At 36.9% G+C, this 23,937-nt stretch overlaps 3 protein-coding genes across 8 annotated transcripts in view; 2 read left to right on the top strand and 1 right to left on the bottom strand.

Moving 5' to 3' along the window:
• The first annotated feature begins 1,276 nt into the window (after positions 1 to 1,276).
• LOC109857613 (inositol-trisphosphate 3-kinase homolog) lies at positions 1,277 to 8,234 on the top strand. 3 transcript variants are annotated; one of them, XM_020434104.1, is made up of 5 exons: positions 1,277 to 2,515; positions 6,224 to 6,556; positions 6,646 to 6,854; positions 6,944 to 7,415; positions 7,549 to 8,234. In XM_020434104.1, exons 1-5 carry the CDS (start codon positions 2,399 to 2,401, stop codon positions 7,750 to 7,752), a joined length of 1,335 nt encoding a protein of 444 aa, XP_020289693.1. In that variant the 5' UTR covers positions 1,277 to 2,398; the 3' UTR covers positions 7,753 to 8,234. The 3 variants fall into 3 exon arrangements, with proteins under 3 accessions (XP_020289693.1, XP_020289694.1, XP_020289695.1); XM_020434105.1 differs by having other exon boundaries at positions 6,208 to 6,556; XM_020434106.1 differs by lacking the exon at positions 1,277 to 2,515 and adding an exon at positions 2,736 to 2,773 and having other exon boundaries at positions 6,208 to 6,556.
• A 2,863-nt stretch (positions 8,235 to 11,097) lies between these two features.
• LOC109857610 (cerebellar degeneration-related protein 2) overlaps positions 11,098 to 23,937 on the top strand; it is a 41,828-nt gene continuing 28,988 nt past the window's right edge. Inside the window, exon 1 of the mRNA XM_020434098.1 lies at positions 11,098 to 11,638. Coding sequence (XP_020289687.1) covers positions 11,566 to 11,638 — 73 coding nt within the window. The 5' untranslated portion in view covers positions 11,098 to 11,565. The remainder of the gene's footprint in view (positions 11,639 to 23,937) is intronic.
• LOC109857612 lies at positions 18,030 to 23,699 on the bottom strand. 4 transcript variants are annotated; one of them, XM_020434101.1, is made up of 4 exons: positions 23,526 to 23,699; positions 23,164 to 23,356; positions 20,876 to 21,501; positions 18,030 to 20,082 (listed from the first exon to the last, which is right to left on the bottom strand). In XM_020434101.1, exons 3-4 carry the CDS (start codon positions 21,160 to 21,162, stop codon positions 18,858 to 18,860), a joined length of 1,512 nt encoding a protein of 503 aa, XP_020289690.1. In that variant the 5' UTR covers positions 21,163 to 21,501; positions 23,164 to 23,356; positions 23,526 to 23,699; the 3' UTR covers positions 18,030 to 18,857. The 4 variants fall into 4 exon arrangements, with proteins under 4 accessions (XP_020289690.1, XP_020289691.1, XP_020289689.1 ...); XM_020434102.1 differs by lacking the exon at positions 23,526 to 23,699 and having other exon boundaries at positions 20,876 to 21,127; positions 21,227 to 21,501; positions 23,164 to 23,514; XM_020434100.1 differs by lacking the exon at positions 23,164 to 23,356.

Below are 23,937 nucleotides of genomic sequence, written 5' to 3'. Positions count from 1 at the left end.
CCAAAAAATTTTATTTCTTTGATGCTTCGAAGAAAATTTTAGCTTACGTCAAGTTCGTAAAATATCGTGAGTGTGATTCAATATTCGGAATAAATGTGATGTGATAAACATCCTGATGAAAAAGAAAAGCTAGTGGACTTTCGTAGCAGATCTCTGCAAAATAAGACGGGATCAGGAAAAAATTGAACGCAACTTGCACGTGTACGTCTGCTCAAAGTACATTTTTCAGATTTTACAAAAAACGTAGACTGTAAAAACACACTTGGTATACCAGACATTCGTTCTCCCTGCAAATTGTAATTTGTAATCTCGAATGAGATTTACATTTAATGCCATAAAAATAATATTAATGCGTTTTTATAATATTTATTATAGTTAATAATTTATATATCTATTTAATATTTATATATCTAGATAAGATGTAGAATTATGGTATAGTTTTTTTAAATATATATTTTTAATTCATAATATGTAAAAAATACAACAAATTTATGTGAACACAAATAAGGGCAGGTATCATCGCTTTTTGTTGTCTCTTCTTCATATACAATTTTCGAATTAAGAAAATTCTAAAGTGAGTTTGTTTTATCGATAAAACTGAATTTTTCGAGCGCACTAATTTTTTTCTTTTTTGGCTGTATGGATAGATAAATCCTTTTTTACAATTACAATGAGGAATCCGGAAAGTTCAAATTTATATCGAAAAATTGAAAAAAATCAGTTAAAAAAAATTTTTTATCTTGGAAATTTAAACATCTCGGATCTCTCATTGTGCGTACTTTAATTGTAGAAAAAGATTTATCAATCCATACAATCAAAAACAAATTAGTGTGCAAAAAATTCAAAATATTTGAAAAATTTCAATTTTTTTCATTTTGTTATATAAATATGAACGTCCCCGAATCCCTTAATGCGTGTACTTTTTAATTGTAGAAACGGATTTATCAATCCATACAGTCAAAAAAAAGATTACAATTGTGCACAAAAAATTGTTTTATCGATAAAAGACCCGCTTTAAGCCTCTTGCACAATGGACGGAATAGCGATAGCGATAGAAATAATACCAGTTGTAAAGAGTTTATATTTATAAATAACGGTAGGAACAGCGGAATCTAACATACAAAAATACACATGTATCCAATGCAGATCAGAAAATCGAAATAAGCAATAGCGATAAAATTTCCGACGAGTTGGAATTCTGTGTTAAAAACTGTTATTTTTATCGCTATCGCTATTCCTCCTATTGTGCAAGGGGCTTTAGGATCGTTTTAAAGTATTTTTAGTCTGCTAGTAGACTAAATTGTTTTTCTTATCTTTTGTAGTTTAATGTTATTGCAACTAACGCTGTCATGTACAAAACGTATCTTCCTTTTATTTAAGAAAGAAAAAGATTTAGATACAAAAGAGAGCCGTTCGATTCCGCTGAATAAAAAACAAGATTACAAAACTGAATTTGACAAAACAAAACTTTCTTGTCGAAATCCGATGATACTTAAGATACACGTCTACGCATACTTTCTCGACGCAAGGACAAGCGAGCACATCCGCCGCCAAGTTGTGGATGCAGAAAAAAAAAAAAAGAGTTTAGCTCAATTACACATCCTGCAGTTTCCTTCTAGTCGCGCGCTAGAGCACCTTGCTTTTCCGTACATACGTACGTACGACGACGTATACTGATCGGCGTTTCGCGGAGGAGGGAGAGTCTTCGATAAAACACATTCGCGTTCTCTCGGTCGCTTCAGTGTTGCTTTACGGTGTTCACGAGTACGGGCGGCGAACGCATCGCGCGGTGACGTTGGCGGAGCGAAGCGTCGGTCGTCTCGAAAATTATAGCAGTCGTCGAGTAGAACACACGGTCGCTAGGAGAAACGGTAACGCGTGTGTGTGTACGTGTGAGGAGAGAAGGGAAGTAAGCGCGGTGAAAGATAGACCCACCTCGAAGAGGGAGCGACGATGGGCAGCGCTGCGGAAACTAGACGAAGCAAACGGGACGGGACGAAGAAAACGCCGTGAACACGACGGAGACGAGACGAGAAACGCCAGCGACAAACGGCCAATCGAAATCCTTTCTCACGTGCGGTTTCTCAGTTTGGCAGTTGCTCCGATTGCGCGGCATACGCGAACGTTTCAACCGGCTTCGCTTTACTGGCTGGCGCTGCCAGATGGAGGTTAGGTGGTTCGTCAGTCGGTGATAACAGTGTATCCCAGCGGCGGCGGCGGATGGTCTCATAAGACTTGAGAGAAAATAATTCAGTGTGTGTTTGCCATTCAGTGTGTGTGTGTGTACGCGTCACGTTATTCGCGAGTGTCCGACTTGCTCGTTAACGCATATTGTGCGTGCGCACATTCACGTGCCGACGGTGTGCTGTTCGTTTTTGCCTCCACACACAAATAAATAATGTCAAGCAGTGTGTGCCACGCGCCCTTACCAGCACGAATGGAAGCGTTCACCACGAGGCTCTGCCTGCGTGCGGTCGATCAGTATGAGCGGCTTCTGCAAACTCATTTCAACAAGGTACGTTTGACAAAATAAAAATAACAAAAATCGATCGCCGAATCTCGGTTTCTCCCGGAAATGGGGGAGGGCTTGTCGCCTTGTCGTTAAAAAAAAAAACAAAACAAATTGTTTCTGCAAAATGTTTTCTCCTTTCAGAAATGTCTTCCTTCTCGCCGATGCGCAGTTCAAAAAAAAAAAAAAAAAAAAAACGTCGATGCAACAAACCGCAAATGGAATGTGAAATATGTGAATGATGTACGTTGAGGAAAACAAAAGGTGTATACACGCAGCTGTGTCTATATGTTCTAGATTAGTATATAAGTAATTGATCGTGTGAGTCATATATAAGTACTTTGACGAAAATGTTGTTACCGGGAAGAAGACGGGTTGCGTCGCGCCGGTACAACGTGCTCACGTCGTCTATAATCGAGACACAAGAGTGTGTCCAAGATCGTTGAATTCTCCACCTCCGGTGCTTTCCGCAACGGTAGATCGTTGACCCGTTGTGTGCACGCTTATCCTACTTTATTGCAGTTCCGTGTCCGCATCTTGCCGAATACGAACGTACATCATGTCTGAGTGCTCCCAAAAGAGGGCATTGATTTTCATTAAAAAAAAAAATAAATAAAAATAATGATTGTGAACAATTTATAAATGGAAAGCTCGAGAAACGTCTCGAAAGCGCATCGATCGGTTGACATTTTGCTTAAAAGCTATTTTATCCGATTAACGCGATAACCGAGAGCTCGCTACGGATTTAACCTTTCGAGTCCAGACTCTCAAAAATTGCGCATCAGCGTTTCTAGAAAAACCTAGGTTTTTTGAAAAAAAAACGCTTACATCTTCAAAATCACTAGAGATTTTTTAAATTTTTTTTCTTTTTTATTGACGCAGAATTGTTCCAATTTTCGATTTAAGAAAATTGAAAAAAAAAGTATTGATTTTTTGCTGAGATATTCGACGTTAAAGTCGCGCAAGTCTCACAGATCTGGCCAATTTGTCGTCAATTTTGAAAGATCTGGCTGCGAAGGGTTAAATAATTGCCTTCAAAAGTGTGAAGTAAGTTCTTGACGACGATTGATGCAACAATTTAACAGTCGGCGCGATAAACGTTCTTGCGCATTCCTTCGCGAAACTTTCCCAGCTTTCTTCACGCACCCACGCACTTCGCATTAAAAAGTTTCTCCGATGAGCTTGTCTTCTCATTGAAATCTCACACGTTATCACACGAAATGCGGGCGCAATGTTTTTTTTATCGCGATAAAGAGAGAGAGAGAGAAAGAGAAAAACCTTGAGACACCTACTCTTCCGATACATCGAGGAAATAATGACAGTGAATTTTCCTATAATGATTCACGCGCGCTTCGCCTATTACGCTGTCATCATCATGATGATATGTGGCGCGCACACAATAAATGTGTACGTGCCGCATTCTGCAATTTAACTTTACGATAGAAAAAAAACGCGAGCAGCAGACCGATCATGGTCTTGCACGATTCGACGAAATATTTAGTAGTTTTTGTGAATTTAACAACGAGATAATTTGTTGAATTACTTCGCGTCGAACGAGGATTTGAACTCGCTGAACTCTTGTGATACAGGAATTTAATTGACGATTCTTCGCGATTAAATTGACGCGCGTCCGATCAGGATGTCCGACAAAACATGTAAAACTCGATTCTCAATTGCAATGTGTAATTTAGTTCGGGTGAGAAGCACGCTCGGTATCGCGAGATGCCTTGGAACGATTTCGCGGAGCGATACGTGAGCGATCGCTCGAGGCGCACGTTGACACAGTTTTCGCAATAACACTTGTTACCGAGTTGTGCGCGCGGAATGTGAATACGAGTTTGTTCGTTTCGCTCTGTGCGAGCTCCGGATTTGGAAATTTTGTTACACGCGAGCTTTGAAAAAGATATTGCAATCGTATCACCGGGTCGCGTGTTAAACGCGCGATAGCCGTTAATTTAAAGCTTCGAAAAATGGAAGTAATACGGCGGTTGCACCTTGCGGCAAATAAAAAAAACAGATAAAAGCTGTAAAAACAAAAAAAAAAAGAAATAAACAATCGCGCGTACGCGTGAATTCGTTGAAAGAAAACAAAAGACTTGGCGCGGCAAAATTTTGTTGAACCGCATGTTTCTTTTCGTCGTGTTGCAAATTGTTGTAAGTGTGCTTCTGCTGCAACACAATTCGAAACGACACGATGAATGGGAGAATAATTGGAATGCGCGTCGGCGCGATCAAATTTTAACGAGAGGCGAGACTTGCTTCGGCGCGGCGTTTTGCGCCCCCCCAATTAATCATTCATTAATACATCAGTTTTTTTTTACTTAATTCCGAGTTCTTTTTCTAACGGATCATATAGTCGCGGTCCGACTATTTTCTTCTTCACATCGCTTACTTATCACCTACTATCTACTTACTATACGCGTTATTCTTATCAAGTCGCTGGCAAAAAGCTGATACGAGAAAATCTATATGCAAAGATTATACAAATGATTTATCATCAGATAATACGTCATTCAATAATCCTCACAACAGTTTGCGATAAATTAAAATACGTAATTCGCTACTTTGATTGAGATCTTCTACTGGTTTTTTTGTTTTCGTTATTAATAATTTATCCGTGTGTGTAATCAGCTGTATTTCAATCTGAAAAAAAAAATAATAATAATCGCACATATCAGTCGTTTTTTTACTCGTGCGCTCAATAGAAAAATATAATATTTTAATTTTTCCTAACGAAGGAGAGCAAAAACACAAATCGATATTTGTAATGTAAAACATGTGAATTTTTTCCGAGCTTTTTTTTTATCTCAAGCGGAACTCGGTAGCTAACTCTCTGCCGAGATTTCTAAACAAATCTCTTCGGGATTTATAAATATATTCTCTCGTAATTATTTGTCATATAATACGTATCTCATTATTGAGAACCTTCGACATTTCGATCGTTTCTCCAAGGCAATTGTGCTGTGACTAGTAAAATCGGGCTCGCTGCGCATTGTGCGAGCAACAGCGCGCGATGAAACTTGACTGACTAATATAACGTCACTGACGTCAATAGGTAATGTTTGAAACGCGATCGCGTTTACTTACGAAACGAACAATCGCACATTCGAGATTTTTTTTATATGTTCTTTTTCTGTCGCTTCCGAAGTGACACGTTGTCCTCGGTTGTGTTCTTCTCCGGGGTTTCGTGAGAAGACATTTTCGACAGCTGGGCAATTGCCTGTTCGAAATGGTCCTCAAACCATTTCTTAAATATTTTAGTCATTTGTAAAGGTAAATCACGCCAGAGATAGATGCGAATTCATCGGCACGGTCGAATAATCAAGGTCGAAATCACGGCCGAATCACGCGAGCGCGGACCTTGCCGCGAAAATTGAAATGAACGACGTACGATGCGAAATCAAATATTCGCATCGAAAAACGCGATAACACAATCTAGTGAATAATAATAAACATCCTTCACGCGAGCGTTGCGTTGACAACGATAAAAAAGAAAAAGTAACGAGATAATTTACGTCGTATTTTGACATTTATTAATGAAACGTCGTCAAAGATGTATTATCACTTGTTGCTACATAAATTGTATATATATCGAAGTTGCGGATCAATTCGTCCGATTACGTTCCGGACGACTAAAATTTCGAGGTGTGCTCTCACAGCGTACACTGTCTGTCTCGGTTGGATTAAATTCTTAGTAGGCTTCTCTGGTTGCAGCCGTCGAGCAAGGAGCAAACGCGATTGAGCAATCATGATTCGACGGGTAGCAAGGATCATCGTCGGCAGAAGGATGGGTCTAGCAGCAGCAGCAGCAGCAACAGCAGCAGCGGCGGCAACAACAGCAGCACCTACAGCGCCTTCCGTCATTGGCGACGGAGCACCTCGATGGGCTCCCATCGTTCCAACAGCACTGGCTCCAGATCGTCATCCAATCCGCTCGCTAAACTGCCCAATGACCCAGCCACTCTTCGCAAGATGGAACATTTTCCCTTCGTTCTATCCGACACCACGATGCCTGATGAAGATCTCTCCCTAAAATTCCTTGCTCTGGTATGTCACAATTGAAAATTCGCGTACTTATTTATTGCGTTAATATTTTTTCTCCGTAGAAAATAACGCGACTTTGCGTGATGTTGCAGAACGCTCTGGACCTCACAGCACCGGCTAGCGATGTGCTTCTGAAGAACCGACTGAAGTCTTGGTTCCAATTGTCAGGTCATCCGGATGGTTTTGCGCCCGCCGGACCTGGTACCGTCTGGAAAAGAAGAACAGGCGGTATTGAGAACACAGAGCGTGTGGTTTACGAGACGTTGAGCAAGGATAAAGCGCTGCGAGATTGTATTCCAAGGTAGTTAAAAAAAAAAAAAGAAACAAATTTTATATTGCCTTTTGAATTGAGACGTGAAATGTGAACAACCGTCGTCGCTTCTTCTGTAGATACTATCGGGAAGTCGAATACAAAGGCGACACGTTCATCGAGTTGCAAGATCTGCTGTTTGGTTTTACCGATCCTCACGTAATGGATATCAAGATGGGCACGCGTACCTTTCTTGAATCCGAAGTGTCTAAGACTACCGCCCGGCCGGATCTGTATCAAAAAATGATAGCCGTCGATCCGGAAGCGCCGACTCAGCTCGAACACGAGCAACGCGCCGTGACGAAGTTACGATACATGCAGTTCCGCGAGCAGCAGAGCTCGACCTGCAGCCACGGTTTCCGCATCGAGGCGATGAAGCTGCCGGGTTCGCCACCAATTACCGATCTCAAAAAGGTCAAGTCACACTCGGAAGTGCTCAATACCATCAGGCAGTTTCTCGGTAAACGCGAGGACACTCGAAAGAAAATTCTTACGCGCCTTAGAAGTCTGCGAACCAAGATAGAGGAGTCGAAATATTTCCAGACTCATGAGGTACGATAATATATACACTACACATAATATTTCTCTGATCGATGTCTTTTTCTCTACGTATCAACACTGGCATAAGATTCGTTTCGCGCGCTGTCAGAAAAATGATTTCAATACACGTTAACATATTTCGCAGGTCATCGGCAGTAGTATTTTCATGATTTACGACAACGAAAAAGTGGGCGTTTGGCTGATAGACTTTGCAAAAACACGCGAGGTGCCGGACGGATTGAAGCTGACGCATAGGCGCCCTTGGGAAGAAGGCAATCACGAAGAAGGTTTTCTGTTTGGATTGGACAACTTGATTTCGGCCATCGAAGAGGTTCGCCTTTTCTCGTAAATATTTCCGATGTTTACATGAAACATCGACGTTATCGAAACAGTTACAGAACAGAGTTTAAAAACTTCCTTAGCACTATAAAAGGAACATTTGTTCCATATGTAACAAGTAAAACAAAACTATGTGTGTATTTCATCACATTTTTGTGTAATAATTTCCATTTAGATGTAATAAGCGAGTATCAGTATCGAAAGCAGAAAACTCTATTATAGAATTATATAATTAAGAATTATATCAACGCCGAAAAATAGATATATATCCATACTTTTGCTCATCTTCTGATTCTGTCGCGAGTTTCTGACACCTTCGTTGTCTTTATTTATCTCTCATTGATATTTAACATGGAAGACTGTTTTTCTATTGCATTTTGCGCGCATTTTTATAAAAGACGCATCTTTAAAAAGACAAAAACCTCCAAACGCATTACTCTGTGTACAAAATGCGTAATGTACAAAAAAGTAGCTTTTAAAATAGCCAATAAATAATGTAATGCGTAAGCTAGATCAAACTTACAAGAAAAGTGTTTACGTTGAATAATAATATAACATTCTTACTTTTTTTAAGAGAGAGAGAGAGAGAGAGAGAGTATGTGTTTTCGTGTGTACGTGTGTATGTATGTGTGCGTGTGTGTGCGCTCGATTGTGTGCTTTGTAATTTTTCGCTTATGTATGTGTGCACGTTTGTATGCATGCAAGTGTGTGCGTTTGAATCTCTTGTGTGTATCAGCAAATAAAATAGTCTTCAAATAATTCCACGCGTATATTCTCATTTGCATCACATTAGCTTTCTTTCCTTTGTATCCTTGTATACGTAATTTCATAATATGTTGTAACATAAACGAGCTGAGAGATAGGATGATAAATACATACATATATAAATATATGCAAAAACATAATATATTTTTTATACGCACATCAATGGGAATAAAAATGATATGAAATAAATTAAGCTTGATAGAAATTAAAACGAGAAGTTTTCGAAAACTTGGTGTTTCGCAAAAATAATGTACAACTTGCACGGAAACAAAAACTTTGCTATAGAATAGCAAGAAAGTTTAATTATTCTGTGATCAGCAAGAAAAAGTTGCTAAGTTTTATTGAGATTTTTGTTTTGCTAACAAAACAAAATTTTGTTGATGAAACAAAAATTTCAGATTCAACAAGTTTTCTTGCCGGCCGTGTAATATAGCAAAACTGTTTTTCCGCGTACTACTGCATACATTTTATAGCTTTATATCGTCAGATATATATGTATATTTTATATATAAAATATATAAAATGCATAAAAGCGTTCTTTTTTTAAATTTAATGTTACAAACAGTTTTTTTTATTATGAATTAATAATAAAAACATGTTATAGAAAGAGAGAGAGAGAGAGAGAGAGAGAGAGAGAGAGAGAGAGAGAGAGAGAGAGAGAGAGAGAAAGAAGGAGAGATAGGTAGACAAAATTTTATTTTATTGCTAGTTTGCACGAAAAGAAATCCGATTACAAATTATCAGTTTTGAACGATAAGAGGTAGCGATGCTACGAAGAATAGTAGAGAAACACGACAAATAACGATGTATCGTTATCGCCAATCAGATTAACCCTTTAGTGCCAGATATGGGTCTCCCAGACCCATCCAAAAGTTTCAAACCGGTGTTTTTTTTGTTTTTTATTAAAAATAAAGTACAGTTATAAAGTAATAAAGTACACTTTAAGGATGAGACTGAAATAGCCTATGATAATTGGCCTTAAAACTAGGTTTATCGACTATTGGATAACAAACTGACGTGTCGTAGAGAGTGGTATGTAAAGGTACTACTCAAAAAGCGCGAGTGTGAATCTGTACGCGAAATTCAGTGATACGCTTCGTGATGATACGTAGCGAAGGCCAATTCCCGCCGACCGCGGGAGAATGTGTGGAAGGGGAAAAGGGGAAAGAGTACACTTGACATGAAGCTTGGGCGATGTTCTCCGGTACTAAAATTACATTTACAGGCGCATAGTAATAAACGTACAAAATAAATCTAAAGTATGTAGGCAGGCGAGAGACATGGAAACAACCGGTGTCTCTATCAGGTATTAGTTTAGTGCGACATATTTAAAGGCTATAAAAAAAACAAAAAAACTTTTGGGGTCTTAGACAAAGATAGAAGTCGTTGATAGCGTCATTCGTTTAATAGCTTTGCGAAGTTTGAATTTTGAAGTGCGAAAAAGGTCTGAGAGATCCAAGTCTAGACAAGACGTTGGCATTTTGAGAAGTAAATTTTTTTTTTTCACTTTGAACACTTCTAATATATTAAATAATTGATGTTTTTTTTACGATTTTATCAAAATATACGTACATTTATAGCGATTAGGTCATGGCGTGCAGAAACGTTTTCAACGTTTCTTTGAGGCTACTAGATATTTTTTCAATTTGGACGAAGAAATAAGGCTCTTGAAATTCTAAACTAAAATTAAATTGGTCAAAAAAAGTCAAACGCTGGATGTTTGTGCGAAACGAATATGAAACAAAAAATGTATATATATTTTTTTTTGTTTTTCGCAATATTTTAAAATTAGTTAAGGGAGTATACGGGGTCTCTCATATATGAGATGCAGATTTAGCGTTCTATATGAATTTAAGAATTGAAATCTCAATTCAAAAACTCACGTGTAATATTTTTTACATGTAAATTTTTGTCCCTGAAAGTACGAACAATTTCCTACAAAACGGCGTTGGAATTTTGTAAATCTTAAATACAAAAAAAATTTATAAATTTTTAAACAAAAAGCTTTTTTTTGAAAAAAAAACATTGTCAGGTTGTTTTTAAACACTTACATTTTTGAAACTACCGGAGATTTTTTCAACCTGATTTTCTTTTATCAACGCAGAATCGTTCAAACTTTCAATTAAAAAAAAAAGAAATTGAAAAAATATTGGATTTTTTTGCGAAGATATTCGATCTTAAAGTTGCGTGGATCCCACAGACCCAGTCTGGACAACTCGTAGTATCATTTTTTATGTCTGGCATTGAAGGGTTAAGACGAAAACACATTCGTAACGCTTCATGTTAAACAAATGAACAGTGGCCTTATTAATGATTCAAGCACATGTAACAAAAGTACATTGCGCACCAACGTATTATAGTATTCATAACACGTTACGTCAGCAAGCGTTACTTATATGTGCGTATACATACACGTGTGACGGGTCGGACGGTGAACTCGCTTTGAAAAATAAACAGCGCGAAAATCACGTAACGGCGGTTTATGTGGAAGAAGACGCGCGATAGAGACGACACAAGACGGTGATTCGTGCAAGCGAGGAAGAAACGCGCGCTCGAGTAGAGGTGGAAACAAACCTCTATAGATAGGTGTATGCCTCGCTACACCTGTGTGCGTGGACATAGGTATGTAATCTGGTGTCGCGACGAGATATACTTGTGGTTCGACTTGTGTTCTTTCACGCGTTGCCAACAAGAGAGCCTATCGATAATATCCAGCGCGCGCGAGTTCCCGTAACGTAATTACCGCGTGATTGCTCCGGTAGTTAGATCTGAGATTATTATTACGGACTGTGGATTTTGTCCTGTGACATCTTCCCATTTTATTATTCTCTTCTTCCACAAAAATGCCCGCGAATGTTTCACCGATTACAAGTTTGCGTTTGCACGCGATTTGTAAGAAGTAGAATCTCGCAAAAACACGATTATTGCGTGACTAATTATATAGTGCATTCTGTTTGCATCTGTTGCGAACAAACACCGGAGAACGAACACGTGACGTTCTCCTCGTGCGCGCACGAGGACGACGCGAACGTCGCTCTTTCGCGCGAACATCGACACTATGGCGAGTTATAGGGATTTCGAGACCGACTGGTCCATGCTCGGCTTTGACACTGAGAGTTGGACGCCGAACGGTGAGTTAATACAATTAAGTCTATTCTCTAACAAGAAAATCCGCGAATATCTGAAATTCTTAAGAAAGTTTTAGATTTTATCGCTCAGGGATGTCTGTTTATCTAGAGAAATTCATTCAAATGGTATTTTGATTACACTCGGAAGAGAATATCGGAAAACCTTTGTTTCAAGGTTTAACTATAGTTTCGGAGATTTAAATATCGAGATATGAGTATTTATCTAAAACAATAAAAGAATATATATATATCATAAAAAGTTATATACTTTACATACAATATTTTATGCTGTTTATAAATTGAAAAAAGATTCATGTTATCAGTTCCTGAAGAATCCAATTGAAGTTAACAAAACGTTGCGCAAAGTGCATGTGTATTGTTTGCTTATTATCGCCTTAAGTTGCATTGCAAAAGAGCGTTTAAAGGCTGGATATACCTATACATCTACGAACAAGCACCGAACGAACAGCAAGCGCGAACGTTCGAACATTCGCGTTCGCGTTCTGAAGTCGTTCGTTATAGCGTTCGCATTGTTTTGACGTATACTTACATTTGATCTGACGAATGATAATAAGACGAACGCGCTGTTCGTTCGTTTATGTGTATACCCAGCTTTAGAGCTCACAGCAATTTTCGTGACATTTGGAATTATTATCGACGATTAAACCGACAATCAAAATCGGATGAATAAATCGATCTCACATACGTGTCAATTGTCATACACTAGCGCTCAAAAGTATTTGCTTGTTTTTATAACTCTTTCAATATAAGAGACGATGAAATTTCATAGAATTTTGCAAAAATGTGTAAAATATTTGATTTTTGTTTCTCTTTCAAAAAGATTTAACATAGATATCATATTTGGAAAAACTAAATATTTTTTTCAGAATTTTTGTTTAGAAACTGAAAGTCCAATATTTTCATGTGATTTACTTCCAATTTGTTAGTCAAAAACTTGTTTTATAAAAACTTACTTCGTTTCGAAAGAGACATCCCATATGACAAACAGATTTTTTTCTGGAGGCACCTTTGAGATTGATAAAAAGCGATCTTTTTTGTTTTGTTTTGTTTCTTTTTTTCTTAAATATATTTACTTTTTCTAGCTAGATAATATTCATTTCGAAAAAATATAGAATCATTTAAAATCCATCTTCGTTAAGAAGAATACTTCACCGAAAAGTTATGTAGAAGCAATAAGAAATGTCGTAAGTTGCAAATGTAACGTCTATATTTCTGTATATTTATTTATACATTAACATAACGATTTGGCACTTATTCACAGATAGCATTTAATTTACATTGACGTTCGAAGGGTTTTTATGCAAGTATTTATTTTACGATTATAAATAAACTTTTAAGTGAAAAAAAAACTTAAGAAATCGGAGAAGTCTTGAGAACATTTTACCGAAATCTACATTTGTTTTTTTAAGGAATTATATAAAATAAGATATACCGTTTGTATGCGTTCAAAGTTCACGCCGCTCATTCCTGAGAAAGTTGCGCAACAACGTCGCGCCAAAGTAAGAAAAATAGAAATGCAGGAATTTATTGGACGGATCGACCGTTAATGCCCGCTGGGGACCCGCATCAGGCCTGCGGCCTGTAACTTTCTTTTCGATTAATAGAGGAAGATTGTATTACATTTGCGCAAAGAGAAATTTCACGCTGTAAACACCACGATGTGATACGAACAACGTCTGTTCTTTGAGAAAATTTTATTTAAGACAGTTTAATATTTGAGAAATATTTTTACAAACTGTATTTTTTATCGTGTAACTTAACGGAAACAAAAAATTGACAATAATGCTTTTTTTAAGCGCCTTGAGTCGGGAATGTTGTTCTAGACTACATTTTTCTCTTTTGCAAAAATTACGCCACTTCGAACTAAATCGCACGAGAGAGTAATTGCTTTACTGTGCGGCGAAAAAATTGTTTAAGTAAGGATGAAACAAATTTAGATATTTATAAGAGCATACACAGTTATATTATTATGGTGTTTTTAACAAAAAAAAACGGCGTAATGAAAGAAAATCGCTTGTGTGTTTTAAACCTTACGCAGAATTATGTTAAGCTCTTCTGTGACCAACATTCAGATTTATCCGCGTCAACCCACACAGTTTTCTTTTCGCCGCGTTTTGTCGCGCGCAAAAGTAACAAAATTCATGATGACATTTTATTTCATTGTCGTTTTTCTTCACAAAGCTGTTGTACAAATATTCGTTTCTTCTGTTTAAATTTGTTACTTTGAAACGCGCGCACGACACGCGAGCTCGTTTCTGCGGGAAACCTTGATGACATGTGAGAGATGCCTGTCACTTGTCGATCCACTTTTCCTCAATGGCTCGAATTGCTGAACGCACGTTGAATGCACGATCGCAATGACTCGACTCGTTCGCGCGGTGGATTTTCGAGTGTTACGATTGTGCGTGGAGTCACGTAATTGGCAAGTGAACGACAGCAACACTCGGCTTTCGTACGACTAACGAACAACAGTGGCGCACAGTCGAGATTCACATCGTGATCAAATATCGAGAGTTTAAATTGCTTTTTTTTTTTTTAGAACAGAAGAGAATTGCGAAGTTTCTTGTTGAGAGTCATTGCGACTTTAAATCAACTCTAGCTTCTTGTTTTGTCAAGAACATTACTGAACGATCATTGTGGCCATTGGTCGAAGATGTTTTCCGATGAATGACGATAGCGAGCGAGAGGATAAACGCATTCGAATAACAATGCGACAAGAAAATATTACAGTATCATTGATATAGCTTTGTTGTGTCAATTCGTTTGTCGAAATATACGCATAAAAAGGTGTCTGCACGGTAAAAAAAGATGTTAATTTTAGTTTGATTTCCTGGGACATAAAAAAATTAACGAAAAAGTTGAAGCTCTTGAAATTATTGAAAACGACGCGACATTTAAACGGTCAATGAGAATTGGAATGACGATCGCACGGAAAATTAAGAAATTTCAAAATAATGAATGAATTAAATTCGGGTTGTTTGAGCCGGTTTGCAGGATGTTGTGCAGAGAATGCGCTTAAATATATATATATGCATACACATATATTTAATGAAATAATTTTTTTCCTCCATATAGGATGCTGGATTTGCATCACGTATATATAGAGGACCCCGTATACCTCCCTAAGTAATTTTAAAATATTGCGAAAAAAAGCCGGAGATTCCAGGTTCGACTCCTGGCTGAGGAGTTTTTTTCGCAATATTTTAAAATTAGTTAGGGGGGTATACNGGGTCCTTCATATATACGTGATGCAAATCCNGCATCCTATATGGAGGAAAAAAATTATTTCATTAAATATATGTGTATGCATATATATATATTTAAGCGCATTCTCTGCACAACATCCTGCAAACCGGCTCAAACAACCCGAATTTAATTCATTCATTAGTTTAAAGACTTCCGAGCCTGAAGAATCTTATTCTTCTTTCATTATTAATTTGAAATTTCAAAATGTTTAAACAAAGAAATACGGTTCTTGAAATTCTAAACTAACATTAAATCGGTCATTCCGGGTTCGACTTCTGGCCGTTTTTTGTTTTTGCAATATAATTGAACCGGATAGGGGGAAAACGAGCATTTTTTTCTCACGTACGTGATACAAATCCACAGCATCCTATGTGAACTTACAAATTGAAATTTCAATTCAAATTCGTGTGTAAAAATTTACACTAAAAATTATATAAATATATAAATAATATATAAATATATAAAATTATATAAATATACATATATATATTTATTTATTTATTTTGCATGAACATCCAGCGAACATCATCTCATTAGCCGTGTAAATTTCGCGTTCCTGGAAATTATAAAAATGTTTGATTAACTCATTCATCACGTGTTACTTATTGACTAACTAGTTTTATTTATTGACAAACTAGTAATATTAAGTAACTGACACAATACTTCACATTTGTTATTTTGACTCTACGATGTAAAAATAATATATAAAATAATTAAAAAATAATTAAAACATAATATAAACATAATATAAACACATAAAATAATTGAAACATAATATATAAAACATAATATATAAAATAATTAAAAAATAATTAAAACATAATATAAACATAATATAAACACATAAAATAATTGAAACATAATATATAAAACATAATATATAAAATAATTAAAAAAATAATTAAAAACATGGAAGAGTTACAGTAAGAAATGTACTTAAAAAAAAACTACTTTTTGTGTTAAATTAACACATGATAGTAATTATTTTAACTTTGATTCTAGTATGATTTCTAGTAAATTTGATTATTTTGTATGTCAAAGTTCATAATTATTTTGAGATTTACTTTAACTTTTCTTGAAATGTTGAATTGACTTTGAGACATATAAGTTAATTGAAGTATTGTAATTGTGGTAAAAACATTCAAAATAATATTCCACTTTTAAGTGACTTAAACAAAATATTAAGTCACAAAGTTGACACAAATCCAACACGTGTTGTGTGTTAATTTTACATTGAAGTAATAATCAAAACGGAATAACACAAGAAATTGCGTAACCTCATTTTGATGAATGGACGCGCGACTTTTTACTGTGTATTACCTAAAAAAATCTGAAAAACGTTTGAGTATTTTGAAATTCTTGTTATCTGGAAATAATTTGAGCGCAAATAGATGTCTGTACGTAATCAGAGAATTAGCGAGAACAGTTTTGTTTTCCAAAATAAAGACGTGCGCGAGTTTTCTCCCGTCAAATTGAAAAAAAAAAAGAAAGAAACATATCAGAGCGCGCGCAATTTTCCTGTGGTTTACTGCGGCGGAAAAAATTTGGCGATCTTCGTCACGAGATAGGTCGTCGAGAGGTGAGAGATGAGCGGCACTCGCGGGTAAAAGCTCGGGGCTCGCGTGGCTGCGGGAATAGATAGATGGATAGATAGATCGGATCAGCGGTGGCGGTGTGAAATCGCCGTGATCGTTTTCTAACCGCAGAAACGGAAGACCGACTTTTCCGCGCGGCTCTCGCCGCGCCGGGACGTGGCAATGCACGCCGATAATTTACTTATACAGTGGTCGCGCCATCGTTGATATATAGGAATCAGCGGTTTCGAAGACAAATGAAATGGAAATGCGATTTACTCCTCGATAACACCTCTGGAGTTTTGTCGAAGAAGAAAAACCGAAGACAACACAAAATCTGTTTTGCAGCGATACGATATTCATTCCGCTCGATCGAGTCCAGTATTCTCCGAGTTGGAGGAAGTATGTAATTTCTGAGACGCAAATCGAGTCAGGGCTCTCGTATAAGTGGAATTCTATTGTGCTCCTTTCGTCTATCGCAATCCTAATCATTTGTCGATCCTGAGAACGCGGAGATCGGAAAAAGGAATCGGTTTCAATAGCCACATCCGCAGTCACACACACACTCACACACGCACACACTTATATCGGGTCAGAATAGTAATCTCTTCTAATAACAGGAAGCGCAATACGCTCTCGTATCTTCGCGAAGAAAGGTCACGTATAACGAAGAAGAGACCGGCGAGAGGAACTCTGCGAGAGAATCGCGAAAGTAGAGTACGTTCGATTCTGCCGGCAAGAAACGTTCCCTATCTATCTTCTGATTATATGTCATTAATAAGGCGTATCGAACGCAAAAATGATCGCCAAATAATTGCCAAAGAGAGACTCAAAATTTAAAGTCTTTCTTTGTAAAAGTCAGAAATTCTCTCTCTCTCTCTCTATCATATTATATTAAAAATACAGACTTTCGAACACAATGCGATCTCTGTAGAACAGCCCGCAGAGCTAAATATCGGTTAGCGAAACTTTAAACTTCCTATCCAGCAAGAACAACTTGGTGAAATATCCTTATCGATGATGATTGGAAACTCGCGCTCGCTCCGCAACGGGAAGAAACGGATAACGTTTAATATCTTTTGTACGCGGTGAAATTAGACCCAGAACAACAATTTGGACTTTCGACGATAGGAATCGTTGCGCGGTGACGGGTCAGTGACCATGTCAATTATGGATCATCTTATCGAAGCTAATCATAATTAGAAAATTTCACCTTTCTCCCCCTGGTCGATACAAGATTGAAGGAAGCTCCGTTTGAAAGACCCATCTTTTTGACACGTATATACTTGTAACGTGTGTTGTGCTTTATCTAGAACCTGTAAATGATTTGACGATGACGGAATGTTTTTATAAGTAAAAGATACACAAAAGATACATACAGGGTGTTTGTGTTACTTTCATTACTAGCCAGCAATTTTCTCGTAAACGGTAAGTATGTTGAATAAATGAAAGAGAAAAGAGTTTTGCTATTTTTTTTATAGTAAACATAGTAGCGTATATTTTTTTATATTTGCAATAATTTTCGAAAAACGAAACTGACTTAAGTTTTTTTAAATAAAATGTTACATTATGTACATATTTTACATTTACATTTTTTTGCATTATATGAGAGCGTACATCACGAAAAATTCAACAATTGTCGTATACTATGAGCTTTTAGATTATAGAAGGTCAGGAATAAAAGAAATAATTCGAATATATACATATGAAGTGTAGTGTGAAAACGAAGATAGTAATACATATATAGTGTTATTTGATATCGCGCGTTGGTTGTGAGAAAATGGAAACCGGTTTTCATAGAAGAACAATTAATTATCGTCGCAGCGATGAGTCCAAGTCTTCTTGAAGAACGATGTTTGAAGTTTATATATATATATACACATATATATAGGTATTGCCAACTGAGTGTTTTTTTGCAAATCAGGCAAACGAACATCGCGCATACGACAACCACTGATTATTTATAGACTTAGTTAATCGGCAGAGATAGTCCGCGATAACTTGCAAGTTATTACACAGGCGGATTTTCAAGATACAGTACAATCATACTGTACCGTTAACGCACGTGTGAAATTATACTTGCTGCCATGAAGATAAAAATTTTTTTGTCCAGATAGAAAATCAATCTTACGACGCACGTGCGTGGAAACTGCGTGTCAAAGAAAAAACGGGTTTATTAGCTCATCATGTTCTATCAGCTGACAATACTTTTATGATACTCAGATCTCGATTAACTCTTCCTAAATAGATTCTAAAAAACAGCCTAGCATTTGGACAGATTGAATCTGTGAGATTTTTAAAATCGATTATTTCCGCGACAATCGATTATTTTCTGTTTTTTAAAATTTATTTATTAAAAATTTGAGCAATTCTGATGTCCATCAGAAAAATATATTTTTTTGTTGTACAGCACATTCTATGCATTCATAAGAGCGATGCTCCTCACATCTCGGCCGCTTACACGTGCAACATATATATTGAGTTTTTCTGTCAACATTGCAAAATACACATCGTTTTCTTTTTTCTAATTTACAATCCACAGGATCATATTGCATTGTGATTGGCATTTCAATACCAAAAATATGATTAATCAACAGCTTCAGGTTTTTCCGCAGAGTTTGTGTCTGCATTCTCTGCTGGACGAAAGGTGTTAAAAGCGCCATAGTTAAATTTTGTACGTATTTGAATCTAATTAACGATTCATTTTCGATGTTTAGTTGATATAAAACAAAGCTATTTACAATCGCATAGTCGAGCATTGCAAAAAATATTCTCAATGGCCAACGGCGAGTTGCTCGTGCCGTGGAATAGTCATCACACAGCTGGTCAAAAATGGCCGTTCCTCTCTTATCACAGATGACTTTCCGCCCGGTATTATAAATAGGCTCGCTTAGCTTTCGAATACAGTAAAAAGAAACGGGCTCGTTTGCTTCTGTTGTCATTTTTCCAACGTACGGAATCGCGTTAAACATGTAGGAAGTCGCGGAATCGTTAATCGTCACGAGTTTTATACCACATTTATGCGGCTTATTTCTAATATATACTTTAAACGCACAACGACCGCAGAAGGATACCAATTGTTCGTTGATCGTGCAGATTTGATGCGGCGAGTAGTAATTTTTACAGTTTTCGACGAAACGTTCCCATATGTCTCGAATTGGCGCAAATTTATCATCTGTCCGCCTCTCCCGACGAGTTCTTTGATCATCGAAACGAAGACAAGATAATATAAATTTAAACCTATTTTGCGACATTGTTGCTCGGTATATAGGTGACCCCAAATTTGACCACATCTCTGCGGTATCAGAATTATTCTTGCTGGCTCCGGCAAAATAGAGAAGGCCTATAAATGCACGGAACTCCATCATAGTTAGAAAAGAATATGTCTTATCGGCGTCACGATATTCTGTTGCGGTTCTACTTCGAACAATTTGCTCATTTGTTTGTTTTAGAATTATTTCTAAAATTTCGTCGTTAAATAACAGGCTCCAAGCATCGATCGGCCTGGTAACGCGCTCTGCTCCATTTTTCCCTTGGGGTAAATGTATCTTCGTACTTAAGCTGCCGTCGCCCCGCTGTTTGGGCGCACGAAGGTTCGATTTATATCTGAAAATTTCCATAAAAACCGGGAATTACAAAATTGTAAAATCGCATAAGCTAAGAAAAACTATATGATAACCGCCGAAAATAAATATTTCATGTACATTTCTTGCCCGAAACTTTTCGAAGTTGGAAAGATTGACGATCTTTACAGCCGAAAGAGAGTATAATTATCCGAAATTACAGAGAAATCGAATTATTCTCCGTGAGACCGTCGCACATGATAACAATCCTCCGAAAAACATCCGCGAGCACGGATTCCCCGCAATCCGAAACAGCTGACTTGCTCGAGAATAGAATTAAATGTATAGGATTTTGAATTTAAAATTCAAACATCGCGCGAGAGCTAGAAAAATCAAAACATACGCAATACCGAGCGCGAGACTCGGCGAGCAAGAAGCTATACTACCATTTCCAAAAACTGAGACTGAGAAATAAATTTAACATTTTGTGGACAGATCTCAAAAAAACAATTGAATCTGTGAGATCCTTACGACTTTAAAATTAAAGATCTCCGCGAAAAATCAATATTTTTTAAGTTTTTTAAATTGAAAGTTTGAACAAGTAAAAAAAATTAAAAAAAAAAAAATAATTTTGAAGCGAATATAAGCGTTTAAAAAAAAAACTAATTTTTACTAGAGATGCCGATGCACAATTTTTGAGTGGGTCTTGGAGATCCACGTCTGTCCGCGAAGGATTAATTTTTCGAAAATCCAAAATTTGTATAAAATACAAATTTGTATAAAATACAAACTACCGAAAAAAAAGAATATTTTTTCAACAATAACAAAAAAGATACTTGTTTTTCTCCTTAACCCTTTTTCGAGTCCGTGACGGCCTTGGCGTTGACATTTCCGCTTCTGCCTGGGTTTCTTCCTGTCTGGCAGGATTTACATTGTCATCATCAGACGATCCTACGTCTGTCTCTTGATAAGAGAAGTCACTCAAAATAACGTTCTCCTCGGATTCCGAAGCAGAATCGAAATATTCTACAGGTGGCACTTCCAGAAGTCGCAAATCGCATATTTTGCGCGCCATAACTAATAAATCGCTGTAAATGTACATAGATTTTTGACAAAGTACCATAAACTTATGAGAAATATCAACTTTTTACATTAGAAATGCTCAAACTGGAAAAAAATTAACTTGCCTTTCGAAAAACTCAATGTTATGGACAGATTTTGATCTGCCTTTTCACACTTCACTAGTGAACACTCGCATTACTCGCAAAACTATTGAACGACTGACGCTGTCAACGTCCTCTAACCTTGTTTAGAATCCTAAAGTTTTTTTCAGAGCCCTCAGATGTCGCTCGAAACTAATTCCTACTAGAGATACCGGTTTGAAATTTTTGGGTGGGTCTGGAAGATCTATGTCAATCCACGGGTTTAATACGCGTTGAAAACTCGATAACGAAGATATTATCTGGAAATATTGAAAATTTTTTTCTCAGAAAAATCTTTATAAGTTCCGAGTTTATCTGGAAATTTGAACAAAACTAGGACACGCAAAGCGAGATTAATAAGCAAGTTATAGAACTTGCAAATATCTCAATAACCGAGACACGTGTGGATATGTCGATGTCTGCGTAAGAAAGCGCGTTAACGCGCTGTACACGTCTATATCAAGGGGCGAACACTATTTTTCTATATAAATAAAATTCTTTTTGGTCTTGATAATTATAGTGATTCATAAAAACCAGAAACGTTTTTTAACATAAATTATTAGTGTATTTTTTAAATATCATGTTGCTATTTTATTTTATTTATGGAGTTTTAGTTATAAAAAAATATTTTAGCCAACAATACGAAGTTACGTATTCTAAAGTTTAATTGTTTCTGACTGCAGAAATTGCCTTTTTGCTCTTAATAGATTACTTTTTATTTTTCATTATATTGTTAACAATTTTACGATATATTTTATGTTTATTGTGTATTATACGTTTATTTTATGTTTATTATTTATCATTGTTTATAAGATGTTGAGTTTTCTAGTTTTATTTTAATTTTTGTTAATTAAAACAATTCTTCTAATTAATAATAAATAAAACATTTTACATATAAGTATTACGGATTATTATAAATAAAAGATAAAAACTTTTAATAAAGATTTGATACAAAATATAATATAACCTTAAATTATGATTTATAATACTTTGAATAAAAAGTTGCTCAACTAATCTTTCTCTTATCTGTACATAGATAATAAAAAAAATTTTGAAATTTGAGTAGAGACATTCTCCGTAACTTTATCACTATGGCGGAACAAGATGATAAAAAAAAAAAAACAAAACTCGAAACTAGGCGCGTCGCGCTACGAAACATTCGTCGGTGCATAATGAAACGTTTATCCCGCTTAGCATAACGGGACAGGTGAATTACTCGAAGTATCACCCGGTCCGAAACGGACACGCTCGCGCGTATATGCGCGCATGAATGCACGCGCAAAATGCAGCAGCGTGCCGATGTCAGCGCATAACAAATGCCGTCCGCGATTTGCAGGAAACGTTGATGTCACGATGAAAACTGCCGATTTCCTAAATCACTTGTAACACGCTCCAGTGCCATCGGAAATTTACTTCTTTCTCGTTCTCGCGCGATGCAATCAAAACGATGTTGTATGCACACGTTGTTCTATTTTTTTTCCGAATTATCCAAATTTAACCAAATTTTCAAACTTTAATTAAATCGGCAAAAGTGTAATAAAGTAGTGGTGATGTGTGCGTGTACGTATAAAAATCTCTATTACGCAATGTAAAATAATATAACGCGAGAAAGTATAAAGAGAATCTATATATAAATTATACAACGCAACATGATGATATACACACGGTGTTCGTTTGTGTACGTATCGTGCGAAACATTGTAAACAATATGAATACAAACCGAACTTTCTCCTCAATCTTTCTCCCGACCATACATCATCTTTTTTCGTATATAAATTTCAAGCAGAATAAATAAATTTCGGAGTAACATCAGAATCATAACGAAGTTACTAATGTGTTACGCGTAACGCGAGTATAAAATAGTGCCATTAATTACGCCATAATGAAATAATCGCTGGCCGACGTAACGTCCATTTACCTACATCTTTCCTTATTCCGCCTGTTTCATCACGACAGTCATTATTATTTATTGCATCGACGTCGTAATTTCTCCGCAAGTTTCCGAGGAAAGACGCAGGGAAGAACGCGTATATATACTTCCAACAACACCAATCACACCGCATATTTTTTCTTTAGATTCATGCGTGCTCATTGGAGAAATCCTCGCGTGAATATCTGTGAAGCACGCAATTCACACAATGGATAAAACAAGTGTTGGGGCACGTTTCCATTTTTTCGCGATATATATTTTTGTGCGCAATAAGAAATGTATTACAAAATGTGTGTATGCAATTTTACATAAAAAAGCATAAAATGTGCATCAATGTACGCTTATTTCACTTACTGTATTCTGACACGAAGATAACGAATCGCCGATTAATTAATGACTCGAATATATATCGGACCGACCCTCCACCTTACATCCGAAGCTTACATACGACAACGCGATAGCGCAGACGCCGCGTGGCAGCGAGCTGTTATTGATCGGTGCTCGTCGGCACGTCATACGCCGTTGTGTTTCACGGCAAAACGGAGGTGCGGGACGGACGGTCGGTGTTCGGCTCCGGTGGACGGAACTCGCGGGGCAGTGCCGGTGATGCCAGTCGGTCGGAGTGACAACGCCTGAGAGAGTGAAGAACCGCGTGCGAGCTGTCAAAGCTGTGAGGGATCGTTTCGGATTCCGGTCGTGGAAGAGTCGCGAAAACCGATCACAGCCGCGCGAGATTTATTCCCGAGGGAGAATCGTCGCGGTGTTG

The sequence above is a fragment of the Pseudomyrmex gracilis genome, unplaced genomic scaffold, assembly GCF_002006095.1.
Source record: "Pseudomyrmex gracilis isolate BER0280 unplaced genomic scaffold, ASM200609v1 scaffold_166, whole genome shotgun sequence".
Taxonomy (NCBI): Eukaryota; Metazoa; Arthropoda; class Insecta; order Hymenoptera; family Formicidae; genus Pseudomyrmex; species Pseudomyrmex gracilis.
This window is presented reverse-complemented; position numbering and strand designations above follow the sequence as displayed.

Bases quoted from the DNA above. Each gene is read 5' to 3' on its own strand.
- LOC109857613 (XM_020434104.1), top strand. From the start codon at position 2,399: ATGTCAAGCAGTGTGTGCCACGCGCCCTTACCAGCACGAATGGAAGCG. The intron at 2,516-6,223 runs GTACGTTTGACA...CTCTGGTTGCAG, and splicing joins TGCAAACTCATTTCAACAAG to CCGTCGAGCAAGGAGCAAAC. The intron at 6,855-6,943 runs GTAGTTAAAAAA...CTTCTTCTGTAG, and splicing joins CTGCGAGATTGTATTCCAAG to ATACTATCGGGAAGTCGAAT.
- LOC109857612 (XM_020434101.1), bottom strand. From the start codon at position 21,162: ATGGTACTTTGTCAAAAATCTATGTACATTTACAGCGATTTATTAGTT. The intron at 20,083-20,875 runs GTATCTTTTTTG...GGAAATTTTCAG, and splicing joins AGGGTTAAGGAGAAAAACAA to ATATAAATCGAACCTTCGTG.